This window comes from Agelaius tricolor, unplaced genomic scaffold, assembly GCF_023055355.1.
Source record: "Agelaius tricolor isolate 1412-34295 unplaced genomic scaffold, bAgeTri1.0.p SCAF_5, whole genome shotgun sequence".
Lineage (NCBI taxonomy): Eukaryota > Metazoa > Chordata > Aves > Passeriformes > Icteridae > Agelaius > Agelaius tricolor.
The window spans coordinates 45780731-45802646 of record NW_027269265.1 but is presented as its reverse complement, the minus strand read 5'-3'; the positions used below and the strand labels follow the sequence as shown (position 1 = coordinate 45802646).

The 21916-nt window shown below is 40.4% G+C and overlaps 1 protein-coding gene across 3 annotated transcripts in view; it reads right to left on the bottom strand.

Moving 5' to 3' along the window:
* Positions 1-11614: 11614 nt before the first annotated feature.
* The window catches only part of TSPAN4 (tetraspanin 4), a 420581-nt gene continuing 410279 nt past the window's right edge, over positions 11615-21916 (bottom strand). For all 3 annotated transcript variants that reach the window (XM_071427692.1, XM_071427693.1, XM_071427691.1), the window contains one exon: positions 11615-20138. In XM_071427692.1, the coding sequence (XP_071283793.1) occupies positions 20070-20138 (69 nt within the window). In that variant the 3' untranslated portion in view covers positions 11615-20069. The remainder of the gene's footprint in view (positions 20139-21916) is intronic.

Genomic DNA, 21916 nt, shown 5'->3' with positions numbered 1-21916 from the left:
CACTTACCATGTTAGTATATGAAATTAAAAGCAAAATGTGTTTTTAAATATACTCTATTGGAATGAGAACATTATAACAAAATGTTATTTTGCACAAAAATGCAGGTGAATGGAATCTATGAGTCAAAATTTGAAACAGCTTGTTTGCTTTATATTCCTACTTATATCAGTTACTTTTTCTCAATATATTTCAATATCTAATTGGTTACAGTGTAACTGACAATTGTTTTAGTAAAAATACTGTGGAAAAACTTGTATGCTATTTTTCCTAGAAACAAACAAGGAAGTTTCTTACAAACTCTTAATGAAGATCTTTTAAAGCTTTTAAAGAGCTTTTTAGTGCTTTTAAAGTCAGCTTTTACTCTGACTTCCAGCATTTAGAATTTATTCTCCATTTAACTGCTGAGACCAAAGCAGATGGGCACTTTCAAGCTGCCTTCATGTGGCACATAGATTATCATATTTTATTCCATAATTGTGTGGAGTTCAAATAAAGTAAAATTTAGCAATTGTCTAGTGTGGGAAGGCAGAACATGAACTAAAACCCTGTCCCTCTGTGTGTGAGTTTGCAGCTGGGCACAGGTGTGATCAGAGTTTAATCACAGGGCATTTATTACCTTGCCCACCTGATCTTTTGAGAGCAGTAATGAGGATCATGTGGAAATATTTAGAGTAAATAAGCAGCATATTGTCTTTCTAGAGACCTCCTAACTTTCCTTATTTCATTTGCCAGAAGCCACTAATCTCAGTGGACATACACATAGTGGCAGAAGGGCACAGACCCTTTCATGTCTACACTGCACACCATGGGGTTTTTTGCATAAGTGACTTGCTGTAAGGCTTCCCAGATTGCTGCATTTTTCTGCAAATCCATGAGCACTTTCTCAGAGCTGGGACATTTAATTTTCCAGCTTTGTCATCTTTTGCTGTTAAGTTCCTGCTCTGTGTATGGCTGCAGCAGGGACTGGCTGAGTGTTCTGCCTCACCTTCCTCAAAGGTCAGTGCAGATGGAGTAGAAGATGATGGGATTTCAGTGGTTTCCTCCAGTATGTAAAGTCTACACATTATGGTTACCTCTGCTGCTCATCCTGCTCCAAAAGGTAATACTGAATTTTGTTTCCTTTTTTTTCAAGCGTTAGAGCAGTTTTAAAAAACTCCATACAAACATTGCTAACTCTCAGCTTTTCTATTTCTGCTTTTCTATTCTTCCTTACAGTCTCATTTAGGCATGGTCTAGGTAGGACTTTTAATATATTGCAGTCAGTTTTCTTGTAGTGCACTGGTGGAAAGCATATACCCCATTATATGCTGTGTTTGCTTGCAGCTGTGGAGGATGGGACTGTGACTAAAAATAGCCAATAGACAGAATTACTGCCCAGTGTAAGATATTATTTAGGACTGTGTGTGTCCATTTTCACCCAATCTTTACAGGTTCTTCTCTGATTTTTCAGGTGAACTCATGTGGGGTAGAGAAGTTGCTGTAGATGATGTGGCTATTATTACAGGTTTTGCAATCTTCTTGTGTTTTCCTTTGTTCCTTTGGGGGCTGAATAAAACAAATTCTGTGAGCAGACATGTTTGTCATGAGTATATGAAGGCCCAGCAGTAGCAAATTGGCATCCTTGTGCTGTGGAAGTTAGGGAAAAGATGCCTGGGAGTGTTGTGTGACCACGCTGAGAGAGAGGAGGAGAGAGTAATTTATGCCATTTGTAAAGCTGGCTCCCTGATCCCTACAGTTATTAGAGTGATATTGTGGGAGGAAGGCTGACAAAGCTCAGCTCTGCTCATGGCAGCTACCTCTGCCCTGATATCCCCCTTGTTTATAGGTGCTCTTTCAGTTGCTGTGCTGGGAGCTTTTGTGTGAAACAAGTGGTTGTGTTATTTTTGCTCTGCTCTTTCATGTCTTAATATGGAAAAACCTTTATGCTAATAATATTTTTCATTTTCCTCATTAAAACAACTGATTGTCTTGGCTAAGTGAAAGCCAAAGTGTCTTTGTTTGCACTGGAGCTGGAGCTACTGAGGAACCAGGTGGAGGTGTTTGGCACAGTTCCTGCAGAGCCCTTCTGCTAGCATAAGTAAATAGGGTTTTCATAAATGAGTAGCAGTCTCCCTTTACAAATATATTGTATCACATCTTACAACTGTAGATCCAACTTAAAATCCTTCTTGGTTTTTTGAGCCTGGGTATATTTGCTGATATAATTAGCTGGAATTAACACTATAAAGTGTTTTATTTAATGGTGCTTTCAGAATCACAGCACTAAATTGTTGTCTGCAGTATGAGGCCTCTGCATCCCACTTCTGATTTATAGCTCAGAACTTTCTGCTAAAATGAAATTGCATTTGCTGTTTCCCCACATAGCTGGGAAGTGTTTTAGATGGACTTTCTGAGTCAAAGAGTGGGTCAGGATTTTAAATTCCATCTAACTCCTCCTTTCTCCATTCACATCAACCCTGAAATTGTGGTTGGTGTGAGGATGCAATTGCACACAGGAGATTGGCTGAGCACATCTTGAAAGCCTGGTTTAGCAGTTTATTAACTATTTTAAAACTGAGGTTAAATTGTAACTTTAACATTTGCTTTAAGATTTGAAATTAATGCCTTTGATACAAGAGGGAATGATCAGTAATTTTTAAGAGGTGGTTTTTTTTTTGGTTTTTTTTTTTTTTTTTACTGAACCAGCTTTTTGAATTGCTTTAGTGAGAGTTAAATAAATATATAAAGTGGCGGGGAGAATAATCATCCTCCCCAGAATGAAAACTTTCCTGTTGTGTCTAATACACAGTGCCTAAACTTCTGATCTCTGAGCAAGGTCACAGTTTTGTGTTCAGATTTCATCCCCCCTTGACTGCAGCAAGTGAGCTTATCTACCCATGTCTCTTAAGGTGGTGGGCAGGGTAGAGTAGAGAAACAGAGTGTTTATGGCTGCTTGAGAGGGAGGGAATGGTGCAGAACAATTGCTTTCAGAAAAAAATGCACTTCCTCCTTTTCTTCCTTCTGTAGGACCTGTAGAGAGATAGAGTTAGCAAGATGAAACCCAAACCCCTCTGTTCCACAATGATCCCTCTGCATTTTTGAGCATTGTCTGTCTTGGACCCTAGGACTGTGAAGTATTTTGGCAGTCTGTGCTCTGTCCTTGGCATATGTATTTGTCAAAACTGAGGTGACTTTTCTGATGGCTTTCCCCTGTGCTTTTAGCAGAGTGCTGAGAGTTATTGAATGAATTTTGTAGATGACAACATGAATATTGTAAATACTTGTTGCCTTCCCATATTATATACATATTAGTATATAATCTGAGCTTCAAGTGTGTGCAGTATTAAACTGATCATGGATAGGAGAGGAAATAATCAGAGTTGTATGAGAAGCCTTCTCCTTCTCAGGGCCCTTGGTTGTTAGGGGCAACTGCCTTGAGAAAAAAAGGTAGAGTGGACAATGCTCCAAAGAGCAAACAGCCTTAAACAGACCTGGAGACAAAGAACAAAGTGGAAAGAAAAGAGAAAATTACTTCTGCAGTGCCAGATAGTAAATGTGTCTCAAAGTCAAATGGGAGCCAGGGTTTTTTACCCTGGGTGTCCTGGGGGCATCAGGCACAGCATGGCCAGCTGGGCAAGGGAGGGGATTGTCCCCTCTGCTCTGCACTGGGGCGGCCTCACCTCGAGTGCTGGGGGCAGTTTTGGGTGCCACAATATAAAAAAGATATAAAGGTATTAGAAAGCATCTAAAGAAGGTAAAGGGTCTAGTGGGCAAGCCATACAAGGAGCAGCTGAGGTCACTTGGTCTGTTCAGTCTGAGGAGACTGAGGGAAGACCTCATTGAAGTTACAACTTCCTTGTGAGGGGAAGAAGAGGGACAGACTCTGATGTCCTCTCTCTGGTGCCCAGTGACAGGAGCCAAGGGAATGGCCTGAAGCTGTGTCAGGGCAGGTTTAGGTTTGATATTAGGAAAAGTTTCTTCACCCAGAGCATGTTAAGGAACTGGAACAGGATGCCTAGGGAAGTGATAACGGCACCAAGCCTGACAGAGTTCAAGAAGCATTTGGGCAAAACACCCTCAGGCATATGGTGTGACTCTTGGGACTGTGCTGGGCAGGAACAGGAGTTGGGCTTCAGTTATCCTTGTGGGTTCCTTTCAGCTGTGGATATTCTATGATTCTGTCTCCCACTATATGCTGGCTAGACCCTGCTGCTGAGTTGAGCAAGCCAGAGCAAAGTAAGGTCCCTTCATCACTGACACTGTGAGGATTTTCTCAAAATCACTCACTGCAGAACAATCTGTTGGTAACAAGCTGGGGTTGTGGGCATGTCAGAGGGAACAGAGCACACTGCCATTCTGAGTGGTTCTGTGAGAACTGATGTGTCCTTCCCCTCACCACGACACACTGAGGAAAAATGGCTTTGCTTGTAGATACGGAGACAAGTTGTTATGCAAAGCATAAATGGAAATAGTAATTTGTACAGCATGTAGTCAGGTGGAGGAAATAACTACTGCAATAAGTCATAGAGCCACAGAGAGTAGCTGGATCTTTAAAAGGCCTGATTATTTTCCTAGTCATGCTATCACACTTCAAAGGGAGCATAATGGTGTGTTAGTCCTCCTGTCATAAGGTGAATTGTTACTCCGAGGCATCCTCTCTCCATCCTGACCTGGTCTTTCTGCATGTTGTCTGGGTAAGCTGAAAAGACAGAAAGGAGCAGGATCTGTAGTGGATCATGTTTGCAAGGCTAACCTTGTGCTTTTTAAACTTCCTAATGTATGTGCTTCAGGGGATGTACTTCTCTCTTTCAAGACTGACTTTTTGGTCTCTGTGTTTGATGTCTGAGTCAAACTGCTGCTCAGCTTTCATTTCCAAGCTGTTTTCTCTGTAAGTGAAAGCTTTTTTGCCTTTTTTTTTCTCTGCTTGCATTCAGTCACTGTTGGAGTTCAGGGACCATTTTGCCACTGACTTGCATATTTGGGAACCCATTTGTTTTCAAGGATTTTTGTAATTTCTAATTAAAACAGAATTCAACAGTGCAGCTCAGCTTGACTGCAGCTCTTTTGATGAATCTCAAGTGAAAACATAATTCTGCTTCATCTTGTGTAGAGTCAGCAAGAATAGGAGGAATAAAGAAAGTAGTAATGCTTTTTTCCCATCCTGCAGGAAATTTAAAACCATTATTTTGGAATGGAAGAGTCAATGTTGGTTCTGCACATAGAAAACACTTCTGAGAACAGAGCTATGCCATGAAATTGTGTAGCTTAGCCAGATTTTATTGAAAATGCTATTTTTGTAATAAAAAAAAGGGTTTTAATGTTATTTGCACAGGCAGCATTAAATAACTCACTTGGGGCTTTTCTGGAAGTAAATAGTAGCATCTGAAAGAATTTATTTATTTCAGGGCAACCCCAAATAATGAAAGCTTTGCTTATTGTGAAGCATTCTACAGTGCAGGTGTCAGGCACTTAAATGTGGGCAGTTTTTTCTCGGTGGTGGGGATATGTTCCTCAGACTGACTGCACCCACTGACAGAGCAGGAGGAGGAGAGCAGCCTGACTCACTGCACATGAAAATGTTTTGAATTTCTGGTTGTACTGGAGTGGTCTGGAAATGCAGCGCTGAGAGCACCAGCACCTGGTAAGCCCTTGGAGTGTCTCTCTATGCAGTGCTTTTCTTTCACTGTCAAACTTTGCTTTTTGCCAGACAGTAAAACCTGGGATGCTCAGCTGAAAGGATTCCATTAATAGTCCATCAAATGTGCATCACCCTGAGGAGGGATGTTTGGTGTAGCTTCCAGATTACCTGTGTCCTGATGAATGTCTCAATCGTTTACTGTTATTATTGGAATAGAATTTATGGCAAGGGAAACTTGGTTTACTTATGAAGAGACAAGATTATAAAAGAATTTATTTAGAAAGAAGCTGAAAAGCTTATTTTTATTTAAGGAGTCATGGATTGTTCTGCAGATTATCCAAATAATTCCTTCCTGTGCTTACCTAAATAACACATTAGTTTTCTTCAAGCTATTTTTCACCTCAAGTGTTTTGTTCATTAAAAAGATTCTGTGTTTTTACATAAAGAAACATTTGTAAACATATGTTGTTAATATTTCTAAAGACTGTCTTTATAAAATAGGTATTCAAGTATGGAATAGAGCATGAACAATCCAAAGTAGATGACAGGGGGAAAAAAACCCCTCTTGATAAATGGAAGAACATTTCATTATCAAATCCATGTTGTTTCAAGGACTGGCCTGTAGGTCTTACAAAGGAGTTTGAATATAATTTATTTATTTTAAACTTTGTCTCACTGCAGACCTTACAATTTTCTGGCCATATGGGCCACTAGTGGAGGAAGGACAAACATTCACAGGTAAATGTTAAACCCCATTTCTTTAGAAATTTAAATCTGAGCTACTGACATTCTTGTTGGTAAAAAGCTTGGGGGAGGGGGAATGAGAGACAGGATAAGCAGACTGCAGCTGCATATCATCAAATTGAGTTTTGCATATTTAGGAGTTAATACATGGGTTATGTGTGTGTGAATGACACCAAATGCTGTGGTTGTTGTAATCCCCTTTTAATAAAGGGATTGACTTGCCTTACAAAATGAGTTACATAATTCTGCATACTGTATTATCTGTTCCAGCGGGTTTGAAGCCTTATGTGTTTTCTAGCCCTTGGTACCTTGTTACTTTATTGCACTTTAACTGCAGAAATTGCTTTTCTGAAATGTTATTTGTGGATATCAGGAATTGAAAGTACTTTGTCCCATACTGATGGCCCTGTAGATGCCACAGTTCAGGGAAACATGAGGCTGAGACTCAGCTAAACCTCTGGCCAAAATGGATCCAAATGGTAGTTTGCATTTTGAGATCTGACAAAATAATGGAAATTTTTTGTGACAATATTGGTTTTGCAACTACTCTCTAGGGCCCACATGTAAATATTGTAATGGGAATGACAGTGCCCATGTCAGAGTGGTATCCACTGGCATAGAGCAGGACAGGGTATCCACCAGCCTGTGCTGAGCTCCCTGCTGAAAGAGCCTCAGGCAGCTGCTTGGTGTTTTGCTTCATTGTGTTTTACCTCAGCACTAATTCCACTATTCTAGTTTCGATCCATCTCTAGGTTTGCATGTTTACACACAGGCTCTAAGCTCCGTATTTCTTTCATTTCTTGGCAAGATCTACATTTTGCTCCTGTGGTGTAATGCCTGCCTGACCATTGTTCGGTGTCTGAGCTTGTCTAGAAAGGGAAATTGATGTTTGTTTGTAGGGAAGCTGATGTGGCTCTGATTCCTGGCAGAGAGGTTTCAGGGTAGCAGCCCTCAGGGGAATGGTGATGCTGTGAGGAGAGGAGCAGGTCTGGTTCCAGCAGAAAGCTTGGATTGAAGAGAGGGGAGCAGAGAAAGAGGGCAAAGGAGTTCTGTGATCTGGGAAAGTCTTGTTTCCACAGACAGAGTAACAAGCCTCACTCCTGTGATAACACAGGCCTGCTTCAGGGGGCAGCAGTGCTTGCACTACAGATCTTCTGTGTAAGAGGCAAATTGCATTTCAGCACCCTGTGGGGTGCTGAAAATTTTCAGAAAGAGAGATCCTGAAACAGGACCCTCATTTGCTGCTGGCCATTTTCCCAGTCACCATCTCTTCTACTGTTGGATCTAGTGGAAAGCCTTAATAGTATGAAAATCTAAAAATATCAACTAAAAACTTTCCTGGTTTCTCACAACCCACCCCAGGTTGTTCTGGCTCTAAAGTGCTCCTTCTGAAATACAAGAGGAAAGTAAAGCATCTGACTAGATGACCCCTGTCCCTGTTAGGCAGAAAATGATTTTTCAGAAAATCTTGTACTGGATGCACATCCAGCTTATGGATTTTAGCCTATTTTTTAAGCAAAAGCTATCTTAGGTGAATGCTTTTGAAAGCAATGGAATGGAAAGTCAAGTACCAGACATGCTACATTTAAAACTGTTTGTCTTTCTCTTTACCTGTAGTGTAGCATTATTAGAGTATTGTGAATCCTGCTGTGATCATCTTTCTAATTCCTAAGCTGGCATTTCAGGGCCAGGAGAGAGGTGAGCTTTTGTCCTTCAGAGGTAAACCTGTGAAAGCTGGATCTAGGAAGGGGGATATGACTGGAAGGGGATATGACTGTGGGGATACATGGGCTGCTTTAAAATGAATGGATTTATTACACAACTCTCCTGCTATTTTGGGGACATTTGCCTTTATCTAATACTGCTCTCTCTCTGTAGATGTATGTGTGTGTGTGTGTACACACATATATATACATATTATATATATATGAGAAAATGTTTATCTTCTGCTCACTGTTTAGAATTTCTCAGTCAAACAGAAGTACTTAAGATTAAGACCTTAATATTTAATAAGCTCTCAATTGTTAGAGAGCAGTGAGCCTGCCAGTGTGAGACTGGGCTGGCAGCTCAGTGGATTAATGGAAACTCTCTAGGGCTCGATTTAAAAGCCCTGAATGATAATCTTTAAATATGCAAAGGCATTGTGGTTGTGCGCTTTCCCTGGGGAATCATCATATTCTCTGCTTCAAAAATTTCACTGAAGACTTAACTGAAACTACAGCTCAACTTTGCCTACTGGGAAATCTACTTTCATTCCTGGGGCTTATATTCCTTCTGTGCACATCTGTACACCCAGAGTGTGATTCCTTGTGGGTTTTCACTTATCGTATTTTTGCTGCAGAAACAGTTTTACACAGACTTGAAAAAATAAACTTGCAGAGTTGAGCAACTTTCCTACCTGAACAGACATTTTGCTTTGGCTTTCAAACAAGCAAATGCTGCTATTTGAAAATACTGAAGTGCAAACTACATGGATACTTGTGATATGTGATCTCAATAAAGTAGACAGAGGAAATAGGTTTTTTTAAACTCCTGTATGTGAAATTCTCTGGTGCTTTGGGTTCACGATTCAATAGTACTTTATTCTGTGATAGAGATCTGCGTAGTCCCACTGCAATGATAGTGTAGACACAATGTGGTGCATTCTGGGATGTCCTCAGACAGATTGAAAAGCTTGAGAATTATAGGAGATTGCTTTTTCTCATTTTTATAAAAACTTGCCAGTCTGAAAGGTGTCTAGACTTTGAGTTGCTTTAGTTTTGTATACATTTCTGGGGATTATCTCAATTTCAATTTAATTTGCCATTTCACTTCATGCTATAAAGCTTTCAGGGACTCTTTCATTTCAGTGAGAGCTCACTAAATTAAAATGAAAATGAAATAAGCTTGCATCATCAGCACTGAGAGTGGCAGTGTTTTCCTGAATTTCTCTTTAATATTTCACCAGAGCTGCTTGTGCATGTAAGGCACCAGAGTAGTCAGTTGTTCAGCACTAGGTCTGTGTAGCTGAATACTCTTGTGTTCTGTGTAGTTGCACTGATACTAAGAAAGCTTTTTAGTTGCAGGATACTGTGCTCCATGTAACAGTGACAGAACAGCTGTGACAGATCACCTGTGACATGCTGAATTCTTTTAAACCATAGGATGATTTGGGTTGGAAAGGACCTTTAAGATTATCTAGTTCCAATCCCTTGGCCATGAGCCAGGGATACTTTTCTCTGGATCAGGTTGCTCACAGTCCCATTCAGCCTGGCTTTCCAGGGATGGGGCATCCATTAACTCCTCTGAGCAATATGTTTCAGTGCCTCACCACCCACACAGTCAAGAATTTATTTCTAATACCTATTTCTTCCCCAGCCTGAAAATCCCAACTCTTTCATCCTCATCCTCACAGGAGATGTGCTTGAGCCCTCTGAGCATCTTTGTGGCCACCTCTGGACCTGCTCCAGCAGGTCCATGTCCTTTTTATGTCAGGAGCCCCAGAGCTGGATGCAGTACTGCAGGTGGGATCTCACTAGAGTGGAGTAGAGAATCAGCTGTCTCAACCTGCTGACTGCCCTGCTTTCCTTTCTGGGGATACAAGAGTACCTTGTCAGGTTCTGTTGAGCTTCTTGCCAACAGCACTGAACTCCTTCTCCTCAAGGCTGCTCTCAGTCCTGTATTTGTATTTGTGTTTGCCCAGCCTGTCAGGATTTCCCTGACTCAGGTGCAGGGCATTGTGCCTGGCTTTGTTGACCTTCCTGAAGATCCCATGGGCCGGTCTCTCCAGCCTGTCCAGGCCCCTCAGGATGGCATCTCTTCTCTCCAGCATGTTGACTGCACCTCACAGCTTGGTGTTGTCTGCAGTCTTGCTGAGGGTGACTCAATCCCACAGCCCACGTTGCTGACAAAGATGTTGAACAGTGCTGGTCCCAGCAGTCCTCCTGGACCCCCAAGGAACACCACTCTTCCCTGGTCTCCTCTTGGACTTGGAGAGTCACCATCCAGCTGGTTGCTTATCCACTGAGTGGTCCATCCATCAAACCAGTGTCTCCCCAGTTTAGAGACAAGGCTGTTGTGCAGGACAGAGTCAAGCTTTGTACAAGTCCAGGTGGGTCATGGCAGTCACTCTTCCCTTATTCCACCTCTGTAAGCCCATCAGAGAAGGCCACTGGATTTATCAAACATAATTTTCCTTTAGTGAAGCCATGTTTGCTGTCCCCCAGACACACCCTTATTTCCCATGTGCCTTAGCATATTTTCCAGGAAGATCTGCTCCGTGATTTTGCTGAGCAGTGAGGTGAGACTGATGGGCCTGTAGTTCTCCAGGAATCCCACGTTTCCCTTTATAAAAATGGGGGTTGTGTTCCCCCTTTTCCAGTCAGTGAGAACTTTACTGCACTGCTATATATCTCTGATATGATGGATAGTGGCTCAGCTTCATCCAGCAGTTCCCTCAGGACCTGCAGATGTATCCCATTATCCTCAACATTTTTCAATAATGTCTAAATTACATATAAATGCAATGCCACTGCACAGGATTGATCTCCTGCTAGGCTGGAAGAACTGAAATTTGGAGGATGTAAGAGAAATCACAGGGTAAAGGGTACAGCTCTGTACCCTTTAGAGCTGCTCATCATCTGAGAATCCTGTGTCCTTCACTAGTTGGTGAACCTGCTGCACCTAGAAGGGGAATAGATGGGATTGCAGTCTGAAGAGAACAGGAAAGCAGCTGGAACAGCACACGGGGCCTGTTCTGAATGGGCTCACCACAGGTTTCATGGGATGCTGCTCTATCTTTGTACCTTACAGTGGGGAAAACCAGACTGCTCAGGTCTTTTGTCCATTTCCAACCTTCTCTCTTAATCTTATGTTTTTTTCATATCTGTCCTTTGTATTTTCCCTTTTCTTCCTCACCTTTCCTGGCACAGATATTTATATAAGTTGGAGTCCTGTGCCACCCATAGCAAAGATTGCTTGCATTGGAATATCTGGGTTTGGAGAAGAACACATAGATTGGGTTGATGCACATAGATTTTTTTACATGTACATTAAGTCTTGATTCCATCAGGAACAGGAGAGTGTGATTTGCACCAAGCTTTTAATTGTGCCAGTTTTTCCTGTGATAATTCTTCTTTGAAACCTGTGAGCACTTATTTCAAAGGACCTTTTGATAATGAAGATGTTTTGTGTCAGGGTAACCAGCTGTGGTGCACAGTCAGGAATAAGAAGGTGTTTAATAGGGAAGAACTTCAATGCACGGACTTCATAGGGAGATTTAAAACTTCAATTTTTATTAGCACCAAATATCAAGCAAGTTCCATGACAACAAGCTGTACTTCCAAGCTGGTGAATTACTTTGTTTAGGGAAAGTGAGTTAGTAATTATATGACACATCAATTCAGTCTATGTACTCTCTTGTGTTTGCATTTGCAAAGCCATAATTCCTTCTGTTGTGCACAGGTCTGAGTTCACAATTTCTGTTTTTCCCCCAAAAGTAGGAGTGTTTTCAATCATGAGGTTTTGAGGCAACTCTGCCCTTAAGAGACCATAACTTAGCTGCTCAGCAGAATAGTCAAAGCACCTCTGGCTTCTAGGGGGATATATTACTATTTCTAATGTATTTGTGTGTCCAGTTCCTGCAGCTGAGCTTACAGCATGAAGAATTTACCCCAAGAGCTTGCCCTGTACTTCTCTCTAGCCTCCCTGTTCAACTAATGCCAGCTTGGCTTTCCAGTGCCATTAACACAGGGGCCCATGGTGGGGAGGGAGGGAGGCTGTGTGCTGTTCTGAGATTACAACAAAGCTTTTGGTGACCTTGGCTGTGATAAGAGACCTGGTATTTGATTAGGGAGTGAGAGGTGGGGTGCCAAAAAGCATTAGAATCAACACAATTCAGGAGTGCTCTTTTCTTGGAGTATTTGCAAATGCTTCATCCTAATTGAGTTTGCAAACAGCTCTAACTCTCTTAAGGGTGGGAGAGGGTTTGTTCCTTGAGAAATGACAGCCTGAAAATCAGAGCTCTGAGAATTACACAAATACACTTTTACTTTTTTTTTTTTTTCAATAGAAGTTATCTTAGACAGTTGGGCTGCCACAGTACAAACTGTGGGGATGCATATGCTGCCCCTTAAGTCACCTTAAGAGTGTATGGGTGCAGGTGAGCATTTCAAAAGAACAAAAACGCATCATTTCTAAGATGAGGCATTTTTTTACCTCAGTATCCTTATGGGTGCTTATTATTCAAGCTGAGATATAATATCAGAATCCGTTAATTGCATCTGTGGTGATACAATAACATTGAACAAGTTTCCAAGGTAAACTGGGTTAAAAAAAAAAGGAAAAAGAATCCCTGCAGCATTAGTCTGTCTGGAGCATGCTAAGCAGCCAGTGACAGTTCTGCTTGATAACACTGCTTGTTTAGCCATTTGCAGGCTTGCATCAGGGAACTGAGGACATGAAGAGCAAATCAGATTCAGTCACTACATAGGTCCACTACCAAGCTGCATGAATTTCTCTGTCACTGTACTGATTCTGCTCTGTTCTGTAGAGACTGTGGTCTCCTAAATCAGTATCAAACCTGAATTTTGTAAAGCCATGTAACATGTCTTACCATTGGGCACTAAAATTTATACAAACAACTGAATCCTCTCCACATTTGACACACTGGGACTGTGACTGACAACACATTTTTGTGTGCAGAAAAGCAGATTTAAATGGTACAAGTGGAAAGAGCAGTGATGAACTTAAGCTTAAGGGCCGAAGAAGGGCATTTGTGGAGGAGGGAGATGATGAGGTGCATCTGAACAGACTTTGAGAAACAAGTTCCCAAAATCCCTGTATTTCTCCAGTAATTTTTAGTTAATCTTCAGGATGAATACTTTGCACCTGAAACTCTTGTCACAGTCCATGAGAGACACAGACACATGCAATATACATTAATAGTTGGGAGTTTTTTATGCTGTACTTTCCTTTACATAGATTTTTGTTTTCTATGTATTTAACTAAATACAGTTACATGTTTTATTTTGTTGCCTGTGATTTGAACTATGTAATAGCAGTGCCATGGGAATATAAGGCGAAGTTTATAGTGGATAATTATCCCATCTTTTCAAATTATTCTTTAATTGCAAGTACAGGGAAGTCTCTGTTAAGCAATTCTGTAGTAACAAAATATTCTGCTCTGCCTAAATGATTTCTACATAAAAGATACCAAGGACTTGTTTGAGAAATCAGTTCAACTGATCAGCTATTTCTTCATTAAAAACCCTCATCCTAAGACACAGAACTTCTGTTCAGCTGTCTAACACACACTGGTGTAGATTTGGTAGTGAATGTTTTCTGGCTCTTGGAGGGAGGAATGTAAACTGAGCTCTTCTTGCAGGTCAACCAACCCCAGGATTTCTAGTGAACAGACAGTATTTCCATGGGGAAACAGTTTATTGCAGGGAGAGACAAGGAAGCAAGGCCTAGGGTAAAGTGACCTACCTTAGGCAACTAATGGGATTTCAGAAAAAACACTCTTTTAAATGGTATTTGCCAGATGAGTTATTAATGACAGATTTCTTATTTGCTTGGGGTTTTTAGCCTGGTAAGATAAGAAACATAGGGCTCTGTGTTTTGCGCTTTTAATGTGTCAAGACAAAACTTTGGATGAAGCTTCATAAGCTGCCCTTAAATTTCTTTGAAAATTATTGCCATGCAGACAGAAAGTACTTTGTTTTACACAGCCAGGGATAATCAGCTAGGCCTGATATTTCCAGGTTGTGTTAAGTGTCCTTTGGAAAAATAGCAGATTGTAGGGTGAAATACTCATCTGGTTGTTGATTAAAGTAGGAACAGCTCTGTCTATGCCAAGATGTAGTACAAAAGCAAAGACAAACGGGATAGCTACTGGGGGAAGGTACACTGGGCTTAGTTGTTTGAAACAATGGGATCTTAAAAATCAATAGGGTACTCAATTACCCAGGGTTAAGCTCTACTGGAAAGGCAAATTAAACTGTAAAGGTAATACTGCTGCTCTGAGCACATGTATTTCTGTAAGCATCATTAAGTTATCATTCCTGAAGTACAGAACCAATGGTGAGTAAATGAAATTGAAAGGCAACAATGTTAAAAGAATACTTCTTAAATGGATTTTAAATGCAACATGAAGAAATTGTGAAATTCACTGCTATACTGCAGGACTAAAGTGTAAAGTTTCACAGAATCAGAAAGGGATTAAAGATAAATGTGGCTGATGAGACCATCTAGTGGTGCACTTAATGGGATCAAGACAATTCAAGTAATGTAAACATCTCTCCTAAAGGGAGGGAGCTGTAAGAAACTTCCATCAAATATGTGGGTTATCCCTTATGATGCTTCCTGCAATAACCTCTAAAACCTCTGGGTCTCTACATCTCCCATTACACTACACTAGTGTTGTTCAGAATGTACAGTTCAGAGGCAATTTCACTTGCAAAGATATTTGACCTGTAGGGTACAACAAATTGTTTAAAAAAAGGCAGTGTTAGACTTGACTGCAGATAACCTACCTGGCTAACCAGACATTCTTCTGATTTGACACAGTGCAAGTTCCTAGTTGTTCAATTTATAAACATTCTGGTGTTAATTTTTCAAGGTTTACTACGTATTTTCTGAATGTAAGCAACTACCTCAGAAAAAGGGAAGTCCTTTTATTTCAAAGTTATCAGTAACAGACAAGTTGTGAACACAAAATAATTTGGTTTGGGTCTGAGTATTTTTTTAACATGAAACCTGATCTCCCAGTAGTTTCTGAATTGATATTGACTATCACATAATTTCAGGAAGCTTGCCCTTAAAAGGAAAGAGAGGTGTACATTCAACTGGGAATAGGTAAGCCACATAAATAATAACAATAAATTTGTAAGGAAGGATAGGTCAAATAAAAGGTAATGAGAAATGACAAAGAAGTAGAACACTGTAGGGTTTTGTTAAATTGCATACAGTATGTGTGTGTATATTTGCCCAGACTTGCACACACACACATCTCTGGGTCTGTATAGAATCACTGTTCAGCTTGTAGTGCAGTTGCTTATAAAGAATACAAAAGACATTCTATTGTAAACTTTAAAGAATATTTAATAACTTTTTAAAAATAAAAGGTATATTTTAAATTTTGTTCTTTATATGAATGCACAAAAATGTACCATTGTAATTGCAGCAACAAAATCCAAAGAACAGAGGAGACTGCCCACTGTGGTAAGAGACCAGTGACAAGGGAGAATTCAAAATGGAATCCAAACAAGATTTCCCATGGCAAATCCCAACGTGTTTTCTAACTGTCTAACTCAGTATCTATGCAGATAATTTACACTTAGCAAATTCTTGCAGATAAATTAGAGTAAATAAGGAGTCTGGGTTTAAATAATGCCACAATCAACTGCTGGTTTCTGTTGCTTACCTTTGGTGCCCCATTTATAGCCCAACACCGAAGCCAAGGGGTAAATGAAAGGCTGGTGACTTTGTCCTGCCCTGGGAAGGTGTAAGAGGCAGCCCAGTCACTCAGTGTGTACTCAGTGGGACCAGTTCTCATCAGTTTGTAAGAAGTGAGGGTTTGGGTGGATTCTCTAAGCAGCCCTATTGATGATGCAAGACAGAGGATTTTTTACAGCTTCTGTGCCGTCCCTTCCTCTCCACGTGATAAATCCTACAATGCTGCATTTAAATGCTAATTATTGATCAAAGAATAAACTTTTATGAGTTTGTTTAATTTGAGGAGGGAGACCAAAGAACTATTCATAGAACAGAAATAGAAGTGTATTTCAGTGATTGTGCACTGTATGATGAGGAGCTAAGTAATTCTGTTGTACAAGTAATAATATTTGGCTGCTAGTGACAGTACAGGAAAATAAACCATATTCTATTAAATATATGGGTTTGGATTTTTTTTTTTTTATTAAATAATTGTGAAAATGAAAAGCCAAAAGGATATTTGGACTGAATCTAAAAAGCTAAATCCTGATGCTGCTGAATTCAGTAGGTTCAGTCATATGCCCTGTGCCTTCATATCTTGTTATTAAGCAGAAACAGCCATGAGAATAAATTAGGAGTGCTCCTTTATTGCCTTTGGTTCTGTCTTTAATTTAAATGTATTGAGTCCTCCTTCATGTTTAAAGATAAGAAGTCACAATAATATAAAAGGCTTTACTAAAAGTGACAAGACACTAATAGAAGCAATTGGAATGACTTCTGTGTTGCTCTGCCTGCATTCAATATCAGCAGCCTTTCAAATGGATATTATGTACTACAGGTTACTTATATATAATCAACCAGTTTAATGTGTAAAATGGAACTGTCTTTTTTTTGGCTTTTTGGGTTTTTTTTAAAAGATTGTTGCTGTTACACATCACAAAATCTTCTGACCTTGTCAGCAGAGAAAGGATGCAGTGATCTTAAGAAAATATGGTAAGTTTGAGGCTTGTTATATGCAGTATGTTCAGAGGTATGAAATTGGATTGTGCTGGTAATGCTGTAAGCACTCTAACAGCTGTTTTGTCTGTGTGGAGAGAGTTAATAACATCAAATATACAAAACAGTCCAGTTCAAATTATGAACAAGTTGCAGTAGCATCTTGGTAGTGGAAGAGTATTTTAAAAGGAATTATTACCAGCAATATGTGATCTGGAGGGGGTTTTTTTGTTTGTTTGTCTGCTTGGGGGTTTTTTTTGTTTGTTTGTGGTTTTTTGTTTTGTTTTATTTTTTTCCCCTAACTGTATGTTTTTGTTGCAGTGACTGGGATTTACAAAGTGAGGGCTGCTTAAAGGTATTCCCTTTAGGTACTTGTTTTTGAAAACCAAGGAAGTTTATCTTGTAAAGACACCTAAACTGGGGAAAATGATTAGAGGAAAGCACAAAATGTGACTTGTCTCCAGTCTGCTTCTCATATTTTGTTTCCACTGAAGCTTTACCTGAAGTCTAGAAGCATTCTGTAAGAGCTCAGCACATATTACTGTGAGACTCACAGGAGAAGGGTCTGTGATCTCTCTTTTTCCTACATCACACCATCAAGCAAATTGATAAGAGTTGCTCTCTGTGGGAGTTCTGCACAATGGTTTGCTCCCATCAACTGAACCATCATCAGCCTGCTGTCTCTGTGTTAATTTTTAATGGCAGGGATCACTACAAATAGACTTGTCTACCTTTTATCTGTCTAAAAAAAAAAATCAATGTTTTATGAATGTATTCATCACTGTGTCATGCTGCTTTTCAGTGGTAGAAACTCCTCTGAGTTGTCAGCAGAAGCACCCCTGTGTACAAACTATAAACCAAGGCAAGAACTAATGGTACAGCTAACCTGGAATTGTATCTGTGCACGTTAAGAAAAGAAGAGAGTAGAGAGAGGGAAGGAACAAACTCACACCATCTTTTGCAGAGCAGGACAGTCTGCAGGTCAGCCTGGCTCAAGAAGCAGAGAGCAGGGAGCCTGGTGACTGCAACACGAGCGAGCCTCTTGCTTTGGAGTACAGGGCACCTGTGTGTGGGCTACTTGCTCAGCTTGGGTATGTTGGGGCTTGTTTGCATGACAGTAAAATCCTTTAGTGCTGGGGAGGTTGCTGTGATAGTGATTGGGAAGCCACATAAAATGCACAGAATTAATACATTACTTTTACCTTAGCCTGCAGAGCTAAATGCCCCATGGGGGTAAAATTTTGGAAAATAATTGCTCTTTAAACACCAGGCTGTCCTAAGCAATTTCCCAGAAAATATGGAGTAGCTCATGCCTGAGAGTGAGAAGACTGCAGGAAATCAGCAGAGATAAAAAAAATCTCCCAAATCTGTTGAGTGAGAGTGAATCTGTCAAATAATGCAGGTCCAGAAAAGGGTTAGTTCTGGGTGTAAAGGAGATTGTGCAATAGGCTGTGGGTTGGCAAGTCCAGCTCTGTGCTGGAAATTATCTTTAAATCAAAGCATGCAAAATGGCACTCAGAGCTGAGACCTGCTGTTGTAAGCAAGGTGACTTTCCCTGTGAGCTTGCTGCATGCTTCCAGTGTGCAGGAATGGCTGCACTCAGCTTCCTGGGAAACCAGAGCTCCATGGTCAGCTCTCTGCTCTAAGTGACAGTGGCTGAGAGCTCCTCAAATGCTGGCTGAAGGGAGCAGGCCATCTGCATTGCTCTGTTTGCCTGTTCCCTGCTGTGTCCTTTCCCTGGGGTGCTTCAGCTTCTCCCTGGCACACATGCACTACCTGGAGCTGTTTGCTGGCAGGGAACTATTTGTTTGAACAATAGGACACATCTGATTTTTAACCTCATCACCAGAAGACGTGCATAGGACGGTACTACATCAATTACTTCAGTTATCAATGAGTGGCTGTTCCCTAGTTAAGGAAAGTAATGGTTTTGATTTCTGCATATTTCTGTGATTCCATGATATTCTAGAAAGTGTGGATTATATTCTAACCAGCAGCTAGGTGAAGAAAAATGCATCTGAAAAAGAGCACTGAGAAGTGACTCCAGTTCTAAGAGAGACTGATGTGTCTTGGCTGTTGTCAGTGTGCAGCTGGGAGGAAAAAAAAAGGTAAGCATAAAAGCATCTGAAGTCTTAATAACTCTCAGAAGAATGAGCAATGTGCAAAAGATTTTTCTTCAGCAAGGCAAAGTCTATCATACCTGCAGATGATGTTATCCCAAAGTAAATTAATGAAATGGTGACATTCAGGGAAGGAACAGCTGACAGCTTTGTATACATCTTCAAGCATGGAAATGAGTGATATTTTTTTGGCAGACTTACTTGAAACAGGGATGATAAATAAAACCATAGTAGACTGACAGAGAGAGCCCACTCACAAGTTGTTTACTGAAATGAAGATACAGCTGAAAGTAATTACTTGTTTCCCAGAGGTATAAGTGATAGTGCCTTGTACAAGAAATAATACTTGGTTATTTCAGTTGGAATGTAAAATAGGATAGAAAGGTTTCCTCTTTCTGAGGTTAGATGCTGGGTATTTTCACCTCCTTTCAGAAAAGTATGTGTTTATGAATGTAATATATATAACATATGCAGTCAACCATCTATATGCCACTGGCAATTAGGAAGTGAGGCAATGTCCAATATTGTTTTCCATTAACAGCCAGGATCTCGCTGTACAGATTCTGATTAAAAGCCTGACTCTGCGGCACGTAAGATTAAAAATACTCCTTTAAAACAATGCACTTCTGAAGATGATACTCTCCTGGCTACAAAATCATCTTGAGACACTTGGAGGCAGGGCTCCTTGATCTTGACATTTTAGCTGTGTGCAAACTGTAGTAAAATTACAATTGCATTCAGTCCTAGCTACTCTGTACCTTCTTGCTGAAGAACATTTGTTTTCTACGTCCTCTCTTCCGGACTGGGAAATGCAGGAAGGCAGCCTGGCAGCTTTTGCAGAGGTTGCCTCAGTGCCATCTTTTCTTAACATGGGTTTGCAGTCAGCCCCTTGTAAGCAGCCTCTCTTGCCTTGCCACAGGCCATGGAAAAGGAAACATTGCTTTTTTGGTTTTCCTCTGCTTAAAGACAAGGCTGCTTCTTACCTGTGCCAGTTCAAGTACTGACTTTTTCTTTTCTTCCTCCTTCAGTAAAGTGGGGTGATTCACAAAATCTTCAGAAATATAGCATTATACACAGTTTATAGTACAAAGAGGGGGGGAGAAGGTCAGATGAATGAGCATGAAGGAGATTTCTCCTGTGTCCTTTGGAGGAGAAGCAGAAAGATTGGGAATGGTATCTATGCACAGTAGGTGTCTGCCTTGACTACCTGACAATACATGGTCATTGCAAAGGTGAGTCCGAGAATCTAAGAGAAAAGAAACAACAAACAATCGTTTTTCAGTAAGTAAAAAAACCCTATTTATGGAAACAACAAGAAAAAAAGAGAAAAGCATGACACTAGTTTTGTTCACCCACAGGAGGACATATCACATACTGCTTTTCCTGCCTGTTCATGTCCTTGTTCTATTCCTAGAGTCTGTCTGCCTTTTGTCCTTATCCATATTGCTGTCTTACAGAATGGACAGTGAGAGCAGGGGAGAGTTGATTTCTCCATCAAAGCAGCCACCAGATACTGGAAAGAGGTATATTGAAAAAAATTTGGATGCCTTTTGCTTGAAAATATTTTACAGTAGCAATCCACAGCTGTGTGGGTATTCTGTGGGTGTCCCTGTAGCTGTTGTTTTGAAAGACATTGGGTTAATCCCTGGCCCTACAGATGCTGTGGTTTACTTGACTGTACTTTACTTTTCCAAGTGTATGTGTGCACAGGTCCCCGTGGGGGAATCACTGGAGACAGAACATGCATTAATCATGGCCATCAATGCCTCATCAACAATGGATGTGTTTTTCTACTCAGCCTATTCAAGAGAAGCAGCAGGGGGATGGGGGTTCTTCTCCCAGCTAAGCACTGACCTGTTGTGCTGTCTCTGGTGGATTACTTCATCAAAAGGGATGGGAGAGAAAGTCTTATTTTCCTTCCAGCTGAAGTACCCATATGAATGTACTAAGTGCTTGTTATTTTCCCTTTGCAACACTACTGTAAGAGTTGTCACTGAAATGAAGGTCTGCCAGGTAGAAAATTTTAGGGTATGAATTCTGCTTTAAGTACTTAATCTGACCACTTCAAATTTAGTCTTTACATGAGTAATAGTTCCTGTTAATGAGTACTTTGAAAGAATATATGAATATAAACACACACACAATTATATTTATGAAGAAAAAGTGGTTATAAAGTTGTTAATCTTCCTCAAGTCTCACTCTTCTATAGTGAAATCAGATTATTAGGTTTTGGTGTGCTGTTTGTAGCAAACACTGGCCTTTTGGAAGTATCCACCTTCATGGACAGCTACATAACAAAACAGCAGTGGCTGAACTTGGAAGTATAGTTTGAAGCATGCACGACTGAGGAAGATTCTTCTGTTGCATATGCTGTTATATCCTTCAAATTATGTGACTGTATGATTCTATAAGATGCTAACATGAAAAACTGTCACATGCTATGGGCCAGAACACAACTGAAACAGCAGCAAGAGAGGGGGCTCAGTTCATTTCAGGTGACAGTACACAGAAACTTTTGTCATCAGGTAGATTCAATTGCACCAGGCAGCTGGAAGGCAGACTGAAAATCTGTTGTCTTCTGAGGTGTTTTCCCTGCATTGCACAGCATTTACTAGGAATATGAATTTGCATTTTTAAATTGTCTGAAGTGCTTCCTCCCATGCAAACTAGCAATGTCTTTCTGTCAGAAAGATAGTATTGTCTTAGAAATTTAATATACTTAGGGTATTTATGAGAAGGACTGACCATGGAGTGCTGGGGATTTTTAGTGTATCCTTTAAAGATATCCTAAATGCTGAATGGATGCTCAAAAGCTGGTTTGGTTTTCTTAATCGTGGTAATATATTAACAACAGTCATAAATTGCCTGTCTGCCATATGATCTTGTGCTTTTTTCTCTAAGCATATCTGCTTATTATACTGGAACAAACCCCAGAACTCTACTGAATTTGGGCCTGTGAGGCGTCAGGCATTTGCATTAGTAAGTTGCAGCCAATAAATGACATATGAGAGAGTAAGATATGTG